Consider the following 14,249-nt stretch of genomic DNA (forward strand, 5'->3'; position numbering starts at 1 on the left):
GGCAGTGTACAAGGAGAAGAGGAGGGGGCCTAGAACCGATCCTTGGGGGACCCCAACAGTAAGGGGAAGGTGAGAGGAGGAGGAACCGGCAAAAGATACAGTAAAGGAGCGGTCGGAGAGATAGGAGGAGAACCAGGAGAGAACGGTGTCCTTGAGGCCAATGGAACGGAGCATAGTGAGGAGGAGCTGATGATCCACAGTGTCGAATGCTGCAGAGAGATCCAAGAGAATTAGCATGGAGTAATGACCATTTGATTTAGCTGTTAGCAGATCATTAGAGACTTTGGTGAGGGCAGTTTCAGTGGAGTGTAAAGAGCGGAAACCGGATTGGAGAGGGTCGAGAAAAGAGTTTTCTGAGAGATAGCGGATAAGATGGGAGTGGACCAGACGTTCCAGGAGTTTAGAGATGAAGGGAAGATTAGAGACAGGTCTATAGTTAGCGGCACAGTTTTGATCGAGGGATGGTTTTTTAAGTAGTGGATGTATGATGGCATGCTTAAATGAGGAGGGAAAAATACCAGAAGAGAGAGGTTAAATATTTTAGTTAGGTGAGGGGTGACAGCAGGGGACAGGGACTGGAGGAGATGTGACGGAAATGGGTCACTGGTGCAAGTAGTTGGGCGAGAAGATGCAAGGAGCCTGCTTACTTCTTCTTCTGTGACTGGTTCAAAATCAGAGAGTGAGCTAGATGCACTGGGGGAAGGAGGACAGTGCATGGTATGAGGTGATTGGGAGATAATTTCCTGTCGAATCTGGTCAATTTTTTCTTTGAAGTAATTGGCCAGATCGTCAGCTCGGAGCTCTGTGGTTGGGGCCTGTACTCTTGGATTGAGTAGAGAATGAAAAGTGTCAAAGAGACGTTTCGGGTTATTGGACAGTGAGGTGATGAGGGTGTTGAAATAGGTTTGTTTTGAGAGGTGAAGGGCAGTGTTGTATGTTCTAAGCATAAACTTATAATGGATGAAATCTTCGTGTAGATTGGATTTTCTCCACAGTCGTTCGGCGCACCTGGAGCACCGCTGCAGGAAACGTGTTTGCACCATGTGCCAGGGTTGTCGCCGTCTGCGTTGTGGTGTTCTATTTATAGGGGGTGCAAATTCATCCAAGGCACTTTGAAGTGTTTCATTGTAATGCTTCAATGCAGAATCAGGGCAGGAGAGGGAGGAGATAGGGGCCAATGAAGACTGCAAGTTCTGCATAAGTTTCTGGGTGTTAATGGCCTGTATGTTTCTATAAGTCTGGACAGTGGGGGTGACCTGAGCAGCCTGGCAGTTCTTGATAGAGAATGAAAGAAGATTGTGGTCAGAGAGCGGGAGAAGGGAGTTTGCAAAATCATCCACTGCACAAAGCCGAGAGAAGACCAAGTCGAGGGAGTTTCCGTCTTCATGCGTTGGAGAATTAGTAAGCTGCAAAAGGCCAAACGAGGAGGTTAGAGATAAAAGGTGAGTAGCAGATGGGGAGAGGGGAAGAGCAATGGGGATGTTGAAATCTCCCATGATGGGGGTAGGGATGTCACAGGAGAGAAAATGTGGAAGCCAAGTGGCAAAATGATCCAGGAACTGATGGGAGGGGCCGGGAGGACGATACACCACCGCCACTTGCATGGAGAAGGGGGTGTAGAGTCTGACGGCATGGACCTCAAAAGAAGGGAAGACTAGTGAGGGTACTTGAGGGATAACCTGAAAGGTACATTTTGGTGATAAGAGCAGACCAACGCCTCCATCTGCTCTACTGTCTGATCTTGGGGTATGAGAGAAGTGTAGCCCCTCGTATGAAAGAGCAGCAGCAGCGGTAGTGTCTGACTGCTGGATTAAGGTTTCAGTAAGAGCCAGGAGGTTAAGAGAATTAGAAAGGAAAAAGTCATGAGTGAAGGAGAGTTTGTTACACACTGAGCGAGAATTCCAAAGTGCACAATTAAGAGAGACAGATGGCATGCAGGGAATATTAATAAGAGTAGAGGGGTTTCTAAGTGTAGCAGACGGGGGGTTTGACTTTCTATAACATGGGGGACCAGGGTTGGGAGCAATGTCTCCTGCAACTAGGAGAAGGAGGATAGAAAGAGTGAGCAGATGGTTAAGTGATTTGTGAGAGCGTCTCTGATGTTGAATGGTGGGACTGACTGGCATTTAGCAAAATATCCCATCCTTCTTGGACATTTCTGCCCTGAAGAACATCAAGCCATTGGACCTTTCCTACCCTTTTTCTGAGTCCATTAATATCTGCCTTTCTGAAGTCCTTCCTTAAATTTTGAGTCCTCACTGGTCTTCCTCCTCTTGTAGTCCAAAATTCATGTATAGCATGATCACTGCCTCCTAACTTCCCAGCCACCTTTACATCCTCAACCATTTACTCCTTGTATTCTCTTGTATATGTACAATATACATACAGATGTAGAGATGTATATACTCTTGTATCTGCAGAGGCTGGATACTCATATGGTCATTGTTTTACTAACATTCAGTGCCAGTTCACATCGCCGCCAGTAGCGAACATGACATTGCTGTTGTGAATATTCTGCTGCATTATGTTACATGACCACTAGATGGCAGTCAGAGGATTGACAATTTAGCACAGACTGGCGCTGATCTATGGTACATGGATCATGTCTAGCCTCTGTGTTCTGCATGTTCTCTTCGTGATTACCTTCTGTTAGCTAAATGACACCTTACATTCTGCATAATTTGATAGGAGAATCTAGGTCACTCTCCAGCAATAAAAAGAGATCCCTGTCTAGGCCGTTCTCACTGCCATTTAATTGCACTAAAACGCATAATTAATACTTACTTCTTGGGGAGGGACGGCAAATGACACCGTTCTTAAGTCGAGTCTGCAGAAATCATCTGTGCAAGGGAGAATCCAGAAAATTCCTTTGGAGAGTGAACAAAATAAGTTTTACGTAGAGCGAGATATAAAAAAATAAATGTGCATGTAAAAAAAAAAACAGTGTGTGCGAGTTTTTTCTGCATTTTGATTTGAATTTTTAAAAATCATTTGTTAAAATAGTCTTTTTTTTAACTCATTTAGTAGAAGACGCATCTCTTGCTGCGTGCGTATGTGCCAGAAAATCAAAACTATGCCACTACATTCTAGTGAAAGTTATAGTAACTTTATCAGGCTATGCCCCTATTGCTGAGGACAGACAAGGTAAGTAACGACCAAGGGGAAAAAAACGCAGTTTATGGCATGGATATAGCATTTGCCAGCATTTGTGACCCTTTTTTTAAAAAAAAAATTGTATAAATTGTTTTGAGTAAATAATCATGCGATTTCAAGATTTTTTTTTTCTTAGAGATGGAAAAAACAAGACAAAGAACAGCAAATAACACTTACTTATTGCATTTTTTTTCTTATTCCCAATAAGAATAACTTGACTGACTGATGGCTGATAATTACCATAAACTTCTGAATTTGATGTTGTGGTATCTCTAAAGATGGCAATTTTTTTCTGTATACCTGTCTTTATACCCATATTGGTTTTTTTATTACGAATGCCCAGAATATACAGGGAAAAACATTGGTTTGAAGATAGGAATTCTGAGATAAGGGGTGTACATCTATCTGTGATGAGGGGTCTCATATAGCATGTGAAGGAGTAACCTATTTAGGCTACATCTTGGTCTAAATGCGCATGGACATTTAGGCTATGTGCACACGCTGCGGTTTTTGCTGCGGTTCCGCTGCGGTTTTGGCCGCAGCAGAACTGCAGCAGTTCTGCAGACAGTGTACAGTAACATGTTATCCTATGGGATTTACATTCTGCTGTGCACATGCTGCGGATTTTTAACTGCGGAAAAGCTGCGGTTTTGAATCCGCAGAAAGAATTGACATGTCAATTGTTTCTGCGGATTCTGCTGCAGTTTGCCACCTATTCCATTGTCAAGGTGGCAAACCGCAGGGCAAAACCGCAGGCCAATCCGCAGGTCATTTTACCTGCGGTTCCACAGATAAGAATGCGCAGACCAATCCGCAGCGTGTGCACATAGCCTTATATGCCATGTCCGTTTTTTAGTTGACTTACATCTGTTGTCAGCATAGACATTGTTTTCAATGTCCTTTGAAAAGCCGGCAATTCGGCAGCCGCGTACAGTAAAATCACAGATAAAATACATACAGCATATACACATTGGAGAGATATATAGATATCAGTGACAAATACAACTAGTACAGTGCATGTGCAGCTTACTGTACGTGTATTTAATTAATGATTAATTTTCTTAAAATGGCTCCAGAGTAATTTTTCAAATCAGCAGAGGGAAAGCAGACAGCTGGGGGCAAATATTTATAGCATGGGAAGGGGGTAATACCCAAGGAGGTTCACAGGCTATTAATATCAGCTCACAGCTGTATACATAGCCTTTACTGGTTATTAAAATGGGGGGCCCAAAAAAAACGTATAATAACCAGCAAAGGCTAGGCAGATGTCACGGATGTGTCAGAGGCTGCAGACCGTTGTATTGCATCTGTATGCAGAAGGTCTCAGCAGTTTGCTTTGCAGACTTCTGCCTTGTCCTTCTGACGCTAGGACCCAGTGGCCACCTCCCTTGGTTCTAATGGTCACACCTGGATCTGGGTGTTTATAACGCCCAACTTGCGAGGGGGCATGGCCTGGCTGAGCTTGAGACAAGACGTGTTTACCAGGTGCTCCTGCTGAAGCTAACGGATTATAAAGAGGGAAGAGACCCCTTGGCTATAAATTGAACACCAATAGTGTCCGGAACCCATCCTGCTCCTCCAGAAGCTTAACCCCCAAGGGTGGTTTGCACGTTCATGACCGGGCCAATTTTTACAATTCTGACCACTGTCCCTTTATGAGGTAATAACTCTGGAACTCTTCCATGGATCCTGGTGATTCTGACATTGTTTTCTCGTGACATATTGTACTTCATGTTAGTGGTAAAATTTCATTCATATAATTTGCGTTTATTTGTAAAAAAAAGGAAATTTGGCGAACATTTTGAAAATTTCGCAATTTTCCAACTTTGAATTTTTATGCCCTTAAATCACAGAGATACGGCACACAAAAAACTTAATAAGTAACATTTCCCACATGGTTACTTTACCTCAGCACAATTTTGGAACCCAAATTTTTTTTCCTTAGAAAGTTATAAGGGTTAAAAGTTGACCAGCGATTTATCATTTTTGCAACACCATTTTATTTTTACGGACCACATCACATTTGAAGCCACTTTGAGGAGTCTATATGATAGAAAATACCCAAAAGTGACACCATTCTAAAAACTGCACCCCTTAAGGTGCTCAAAACCACATTCAAGAAGTTTATTAACCCTTCAGGTGCTTCACAGGAATTTTTTGAATATTTAAAAAAAATGAACATTTAACTTTTTTTCACAAAAAAAATACTTCAGGTTCAATTTTTTTTATTTTACCAAGCGTAACAGGAGAAATTGGACTGCAAAAGTTATTGTGCAATTTGTCCTGAGTACGCTAATACCTGATATGTGGGGGGAACCACTGTTTCGGCGCATGGCAGAGCTCAGAAGGGAAGGAGTGCCGTTTGACTTTTTCAATGCAAAATTGGCTAGAATTCAGATCGGACGCCATGTCACGTTTGGAGAGCCCCTGATGTACCTAAACAGTGGAAACCCCCCACAAATGACACCATTTTGGAAACTAGACCCTCCCAAGGAACTTATCTAGATGTGCGGTGAGAACTTTGAACCCCCAAGTGCTTCACAGAAGTTTATAACGTACAGCCGTACAATTAAAAAAATCATATTTTTTCCACAAAAATGATCTTTTCACCCTCAATTCTTATTTTTCCAAGGGTAACAGGACCCTAAAAGTTATTGTGCAATTTGTCCTGAGTACGCTGATACCCCAAATGTGGGGGTAAACCACTATTTGGGAGCATGGCAGAGCTCGGAAGGGAAGCAGCGCCATTTGACATTTTTGGCTGGAATTGAGATCGGACACCATGTCGCGTTTGGAAAGCCCCTGATGTACCAAAACAGTGAAAACCTCCCACAAATTACTCCATTTTCAAAACTAGACCCCCCAAGGAACTTATCTAGATGTGTGGTGAGCACTTTGAACCCCCCAGTGCTTCACAGAAGTTTATAACGCACGGGCGTGAAAATAAAAAAATCGTATTTTTTCCACAAACATGATCTTTTAGTCACCAATTTTTTTATTTTCCCAAGTGTACCAGGAGAAATTGGACCCCAAAAGTTGTCCAATTTGTCCTGAGTACGCTGATACCACATATGTGGGAGAAAACTACTGTTTGGGCACACATCGGGGCTCGGAAGGGAAGTAGTGACGTTTTGGAATGCAGACTTTGATGGAATGGTCTGCGGGTGTCATGTTGCTTTGGAGAGCCCCTGATGTACCTAAACAGTGGAAACCCCCCACAATTAGCCCCATATTGGAAACTAGACCCCCTAAGGAACTTATCTAGATGTGTGGTGAGCACTCTGAACCCCCCAGTGCTTCACAGAAGTTTATAACGACCGGGCATGAAAATAAAAAAATCGTATTTTTTCAACAAACATGATCTTTTAGTCCCCATTTTTTTTATTTTCCCAAGGGTACCAGGAGAAATTGGACCCCAAAAGTTGTTGTCCAATTTGTCCGGAGTACGCTGATACCTCAAATGTGGGAGAAAACTACTGTATGGGCACATGTCAGGGCTCGGAAGGGAAGTAGTGACGCTTTGGAATGCAGACTTTGATGGAATGCTCTGCGGGTGTCATGTTGCCTTTGAAGAGCCCCTGATGTACCTAAACAGTGGAAATCCCCCATAAGTGACACCATTTTGGAAACTAGACCCCCTAAGGAACTTATCTAGATGTGTGGTGAGCACTTTGAACCCCCAAGGGCTTCACAGAAGTTTAATGCCTGGGCATGAAAATAAAAAAATCGTATTTTTTCCACAAACATGATCATTTAGTCCCCAATTTTTTTATTTTCCCAAGGGTAACAGAGAAAATGGACCCCAAAAGTTGTTGTCCAATTTGTCCTGAGTACGCTGATACCTCATATGTGGGAGAAAATTACTGTATGGGCACACGTCGGGGCTCGGAAGGGAAGTAGTGACGTTTTGGAATGCAGACTTTGATGGAATGTTCTGCGGGTGTCATGTGCGTTTGGAGAGCCCCTGATGTACCTAAACTATTGAAACTCCCCACAAGTGACCCCATTTTGGAAACTAGACCCCCCACGGAACTTATCTAGATGTGTGGTGAGTAGAGTTGAGCGATACCGTCCGATACTTCAAAGTATCGGATCGGAATGGATCGGCCGATCTTAAAAAAAAGTATCGGTATCGCCGATTCCGATACCGGAAGTCCCATTCAAGTCTATGGGACTTCCGGTATCGGAATAAGAAAAATCCTGTTTTTCCCTTGTACAGCCTCTCTGGGGTCTGTACGGGCCTTTCGGGGGGCTGTGCCGGCCTGCCAGGGGGTCTGTGCAGGCTCCGGTGGTCTGTGCCGGCCTGCCGGGGGGCTGTGCATACAACATACAACATGCATACTACATACTACATACATGCTACATACATACTACATACATGCTACATTCATACTACATATATACTACATGCAACATACATACTACATATATACTACATGCAACATACATACTACATATATACTACATGCATGCAACATGCATACTACATATATACTACATGCAACATACATACTACATATATACTACATACATACTGCATGCTACATATATACTACATGCATGCAACATGCATACTACATATATACTACATGCAACATGCATACTACATATATACTACATGCAACATACATACTACATATATACTACATGCAACATACATACTACATATATACTACATGCATGCAACATGCATACTACATATATACTACATGCAACATATATACTACATACATACTACATATATACTACATGCATGCAACATGCATACTACATATATACTACATGCAACATGCATGCTACATATATACTACATGCTACATACATACTACATATATACTACATACATACTACATGCTACATACATACTACATATACTACATGCATGCTACATACATACTACATGTTACATACATACTACATGCATGCTACATACATGCTACATACATACTACATACATACTACATGCATGCTACATACATACTACATGCTACATACATACTACATACATACTACATGCATGCTACATACATACTACATGCTACATACATACTACATATATACTACATGCATGCTACATACATACTACATGCTACATACATATATACTACATGCATGCTACATACATACTGCATGCTACATACATACCACATATATACTACATACATACTACATACAATACATTCATACAATACATACATAGACATACAGTACATATAACATAGAGTAACATACTTACCAATACTTGTCACATTGTTCCCCGAAGCCATTGTCTTTTACGGAATAAATATTAACATAACAAACCACAAAAATACTCACCCACGATCCGAAGCAGTCCACGAGTGTGTCCCACGACGATCTTGGGTAGAGAACTGCAGCATCAGCTGTTGCTGCCGTTCTCTACGGGCTGCAGGAATCCAATGACGGAAGGTAGGTATCCTTCCGCACTTTATTCCTCCGCCACTTAAAAAAAAAAAAAAGTCCCTAGTCTCACTTTATGCCATTGCTGTGTGGGAATTTCCCACACAGCAATGGCATAAAGTGAGACTAGGGACTTTTTTTTTTTTAAGTGGCGGAGGAATACAGTGCGGAAGGATACCTACCTTCCGTCATTGGATTCCTGCAGCCCGTAGAGAACGGCAGCAACAGCTGATGCTGCAGTTCTCTACCCAAGATCGTCGTGGGACACACTCGTGGACTGCTTCGGATCGTGGGTGAGTATTTTTGTGGTTTGTTATGTTAATATTTATTCCGTAAAAGACAATGGCTTCGGGGAACAATGTGACAAGTATTGGTAAGTATGTTACTCTATGTTATATGTACTGTATGTCTATGTATGTATTGTATGTAGTATGTATGTAGTATATATGTGGTATGTATGTAGCATGCAGTATGTATGTAGCATGCATGTAGTATATATGTAGTATGTATGTAGCATGTAGTATGTATGTAGCATGCATGTAGTATATATGTAGTATGTATGTAGCATGTAGTATGTATGTAGCATGCATGTAGTATATATGTAGTATGTATGTAGCATGTAGTATGTATGTAGCATGCATGTAGTATATATGTGGTATGTATGTAGCATGTAGTATGTATGTAGCATGCATGTAGTATGTATGTAGTATGTATGTAGTATATATGTAGTATGTATGTAGCATGTAGTATGTATGTAGCATGCATGTAGTATATATGTAGTATGTATGTATGTAGGATGCATGTAGTATATATGTAGCATGTAGTATGTATGTAGCATGCATGTAGTATATATGTGTTATGTATGTAGTATGTATGTAGTATGTATGTGGTATGTATGTGGTATGTATGTAGTATGTATGTGGTATGTATGTAGTATGTATGTAGCATGTAGTATGTATGTAGCATGCATGTAGTATGTATGTAGTATTTTTTTTTTTTTTTAACATTTAACACATTAGCCGGATGATGGGACTACTACTGTCCCATCATTGGCTAATGTGTCAATCACTGTCATGGTAGCAGGCATCGCCAGATGGGACTTGTAGTCCCATCGGACGATGCTTGCACAGACCCCCGGACATCAGCACAGCCCCCCGGCAGGCCGGTACAGACCCCCACAGGGTGCACAGACCACCGGCAGGCCGGCACAGCCCCCCGGCAGGCCGGTACAGACCCCCACAGGGTGCACAGACCACCGGCAGGCCGGCACAGCCCCCCGGCAGGCCGGTACAGACCCCGGGCAGTCCACACAGCCCCCCGGCAGGCCGGCAGAGACCCCCGGAAGGCCCGAAATGACGGCGCATCATGATGCGCACACACCGCGCATCATGATGACGTCAGGCTGTCAATCAACTGAACTTCCGATTCCGATGCTGACTTCCGATATTGAAAAAATATCGGAAGTCGGTATCGGAATTCCGATACAGCAAGTATCGGCCGATACCCGATACTTGCGGTATCGGAATGCTCAACACTAGTGGTGAGCACTTTGAACCCTCAAGTGCTTCACAGAAGTTTATAACGCCCGGGCGTGAAAATAAAAAAATCATTTTTTTCCACAAAAATGATATTTTTGCCCCCAATTTTTTACTTTCCTAAGGGTAACAGGAGAAATTGGACCCCAAAAGTTGTTTTGCAATTTGTCCTGAGTAGGCTGATACCCCATATGTGGGGGTAAAACACTGTTTGGGCCCATGACAGAGCTTGGAAGGGAAGGAGCACCATTTGACTTTTTCAACGCAGAATTGGCTGGAATTGAGATCAGACGTCATGTTGAATTTGGAGAGCACCTGATGTGCCCAAACAGTGGAAACCCCCCAATTCTAACTCCAACCCTAACCCCAACACACCCCTAACCCTAATCTCAGCCCTTGCCCTAACCCTAACGGGAAAATGGAAATAAATACATTTTTTTAATTTTATTATTTTTCCCTAACTAAGGGGGTGATAACGGGAGGTTTGATTTACTATTTATGGCGGTTTTTATGTTTGGCGGCTGTCACACGCTAAAAGACGCTTCTTATTGTAAAAATAGTTTTTGCAACACCACATATTGAGAGCTATAATTTTTCCATATTTTGACCCACCGAGTCATGTGAGGTCTTATTTTTTGACGCTTTTATAGGAGGGGGGGAGAGAAAATATACAATAAAAATATAATCCACTGAAGACATCAAAAAACAGGGTCTGGGTCTGAAGGAGGGGAGAGGAGGAGAAGAAGGAAAGAGAAGAGGGGAGAGAAACAGCCATAAAGGCGAAGGAGACTGGGGAAGAAAGGGGACATTATATGTCCTGAAGAGTTAACCCTCGGGTTTTTTTTCCCTCTGAGTGTTTTTTTTTCACAGACTAGAGGTCCCAGAATAGCAGAAATAAAGATTCAGGACACTCTCTTTAGAATCAGACTCATTGTTGAGATAATATGCAAATTGCCTCTTCAGAGAGAAAGAGGACTTTTACTCTACAGCGCCACCTATTGGTAGTAGCGATCCTACAAGTCACAATCAACCCTTTAACGAGTCTTGTAATATGACTTAGGATAAAAGCCAAATCAGAATCTCAATTTGCAGACATGGTGTTTTGGGCTATTGGCCCTCGTCAGTGCAAAGTATGAGATCTGATTTGGCTAGGTGAGAGGCTCTGGACTGAGGTCTAAGGGGTAAGGTTTCTCCTTGCGGAGAGTGACAGACCAGCTCTGGCTTGTCAAGGTAAGGAGGCTTATTCGCCGTGCAATGCTCCTCTGGGAAATTTAATATGCAAATTGCCTCTTCAGAGAGAAAGAGGACTTTTACGCTACAGCGCCACCTATTGGTAGTAGCGATCCTACAAGTCACAATCAACCCTTTAACGAGTCTTGTAATATGACTTAGGATAAAAGCCAAATCAGAATCTCAATTTGCAGATACGGTGTTTCGGGCTATTGGCCCTCATCAGTGCAAAGTATGAGAACTGATTTGGCTGAGATAATAGTGACACCAAGTGGTCACTTTGAAGATCAGCATCCATCTATCTCAAAATAAAGGACGAACCTAACTACTTGCGCATCCCTTAAAAATGTGACTACCTTCATGAAAATTTATACGGGGGGAATGTGAGCTAGCCTTAATCTCCCCAAACTTACATCAGAAGAACAAAAATTCCTCACTAGGCCCTTCACCCAGGGGAGGTCCGATGCACTCTTTCGAACAGTCCCTCAAGGAAGGCCCCCAGCCCCTATGGATTTCCTGCTATCTATTATAAAACCTTTTCTGAGGCCCTAGAACCTCACTTACTTAATCTTTGTAATGAAATACTCCAAGGTAACTCCTTCCCTCCCCAATCCCTGGAAGCTCATATTTCTCTAATCTACAAGGAAGGCAAGGACCCAGAACTTTGTAGTAACTACAGACCCATTTCCTTACTGAATGTGGATCTAAAAATCTATGCTAGTATGCTCGCGAGGCGCATTGCGGAGTATTTAGCTAAACTGATCTCCCCAGATCAGACCGGCTTCATTAGAGGTAGAGAGGGCAATGAAAATGCATGGAGAGCTCTAGATTTGATGCAATATTCTTATTTCCATAAGATACCCTTGGTGCTACTAGGAACAGATGCGGAAAAAGCATTCGACAGAGTGAATTGGACCTTCTTGCAAGAAACGCTCCTTAGCTTTAATTTTCCCCCTCTGCTGGTAGCGGCAATATTGCAAATGTATTCTCACCCCACAGCAAGAATTAAACTTAATAACTCCCTTACCAACTCATATGCGATTCATAATGGAACAAGGCAGGGATGCCCTCTCTCGCCGTAATCTAATATATAAAGCTCAAAGTGTGTATGTATGTATGTATGTGTGTGTGTATGTATGGGTGTATGTCCGGGATAGGCATCCGCACCGTCGCAGCTACAGCCACAAAATTTGGCACAGTCACACGTCTGGACCCCGAGAGCGTCGCTAAGCTATGTTGCGAGGCGAAATTTTAACCCGCGCGTTCCAATTCACCAAACAATTTTGCCCCCATCTACATACTGGGGAAAAAGTGTGTGCGTGTCAAGCCCCGCCCCTCATTGTGATGTCACAATGCCCCTATTTGCATACTGGGGAAACAGCGTGTGCGTATCAAGCCCCACCCCTCATTATGATGTCACAATGGTTACCATGGCGACACTGATGTCATCATAGGTTGCAAGCCCCGCCGCTCATTATGATGTCATAATGGTTGACTATGGGATGGAGGATGTGTGATGGGTATATGGGCACTGGACTATGAGATGAAGGATGTGTGATGGGTATATGGGCACGGGACTATGGGATGGCGGATATGCATATGGGCATGGGACTATGGGATGGAGGATGTGTGATGGGTATATGGGCACTGGACTATGGGATGCAGGATATGTATGACAGGTATATGGGCACGGGACTATGGGATGGCGGATATGTATGATGGGTATATGGGCACAGGACTATGGGATGGAGGATATGTATGATGGGTATATGGGCGTGGGACTATGAGATGAAGGATGTGTGATGGGTATATGGGCAACTCGACTATGGGATGGCGAATATGTATGATGGGTATATGGGCATGGGACTATGGGATGGAGAATATGTATGATGGGTATATGGGCACGGGACTATGAGATGAAGAATATGTATGATGGGTATATGGGCATGGGACTATGGGATGGAGGATATGTATGATGGGTATATGGGCACGGGACTATGGGATGGAGGATATGTATGATGGGTATATGGGCATGGGACTATGGGATGGAGGATAATTATAATTTGCTATAGCTAACCACAGTTAGTTACTATGCCCGGGCAGCGCTGGGCTCTTCATCTAGTTATTCATAATGGTGATGGAGCTGCTTATCAAAGCTATAAATTTGTGCAAAGACATAGAGGGGGTGTCCATACGGGGTTTAACACATAAAACCATGGCCTTTGCTGATGATTTATTAGTCACTATGTCTTGTCCCCACAGAGGCATACCAGTCCTTATGCGGATTCTGGAGAGATACGGCTCTCTGTCTAATTTCAAAATTAACCCATCTAAATCCGAAGCACTGGGCATACATATACCTGCTAGCACTATAAATGATTTTAAGTCACAATTCCCCTTCCACTGGCCGGGTAATTATATAAAGTATCTAGGTATCAAAATTAGTCTGTCCTTTAAAGACTTATTCAATTTAAATTATAAACCGCTTCTAAGGCCTCTTTCACACATCAGGTTTTCGCCGTCAGGCGCGATCCGGCGCTTTTGACAGAAACCGGATCCGGTGAAATGCAATGCCGGATCCGGTTTCCCCCCCATTGACTTGCATTTGCGCCTGATCGCGCCGGATGGCCATGCGTTTCATCCGGTTTTCGCCGGATCCGGCAATGTGTCGCGATCCGGCGTCTGGAAAAAACGGTGACTGTAACGTTTTTTGTCTCCGGCGAAAAAGCCGGACGCGCCGGATCCGGCGCGTCCGGCTTTTTCACACAATGAAAGCCTATGAGCGCCGCAATGCGCCGGATCCGGTTTTTTGGTCTGAGCATGCTCAGTAGCTCTGCCCACAAGACATATATAAAAGCAAGACAGTGGGACCCACAGCCACACCCAACATGCCACCCAAGAAAGCAACCAGGC

The 14,249-nt window shown here is 43.2% G+C and overlaps 1 protein-coding gene across 2 annotated transcripts in view; it reads right to left on the reverse strand.

Annotated features, from left to right (window-relative positions):
* The window catches only part of LOC141097355 (stomatin-like), a 114,444-nt gene that overhangs the window by 17,824 nt on the left and 82,371 nt on the right, over positions 1 to 14,249 (reverse strand). For both annotated transcript variants that reach the window (XM_073584466.1, XM_073584467.1), the window contains one exon: positions 2,785 to 2,867. In XM_073584466.1, coding sequence (XP_073440567.1) covers positions 2,785 to 2,867 — 83 coding nt within the window. The remainder of the gene's footprint in view (positions 1 to 2,784; positions 2,868 to 14,249) is intronic.

Source organism: Dendrobates tinctorius, unplaced genomic scaffold (genome assembly GCF_039654945.1).
Source record: "Dendrobates tinctorius isolate UK_male_01 unplaced genomic scaffold, ASM3965494v1 ptg000084l, whole genome shotgun sequence".
Classification (NCBI taxonomy): domain Eukaryota; kingdom Metazoa; phylum Chordata; class Amphibia; order Anura; family Dendrobatidae; genus Dendrobates; species Dendrobates tinctorius.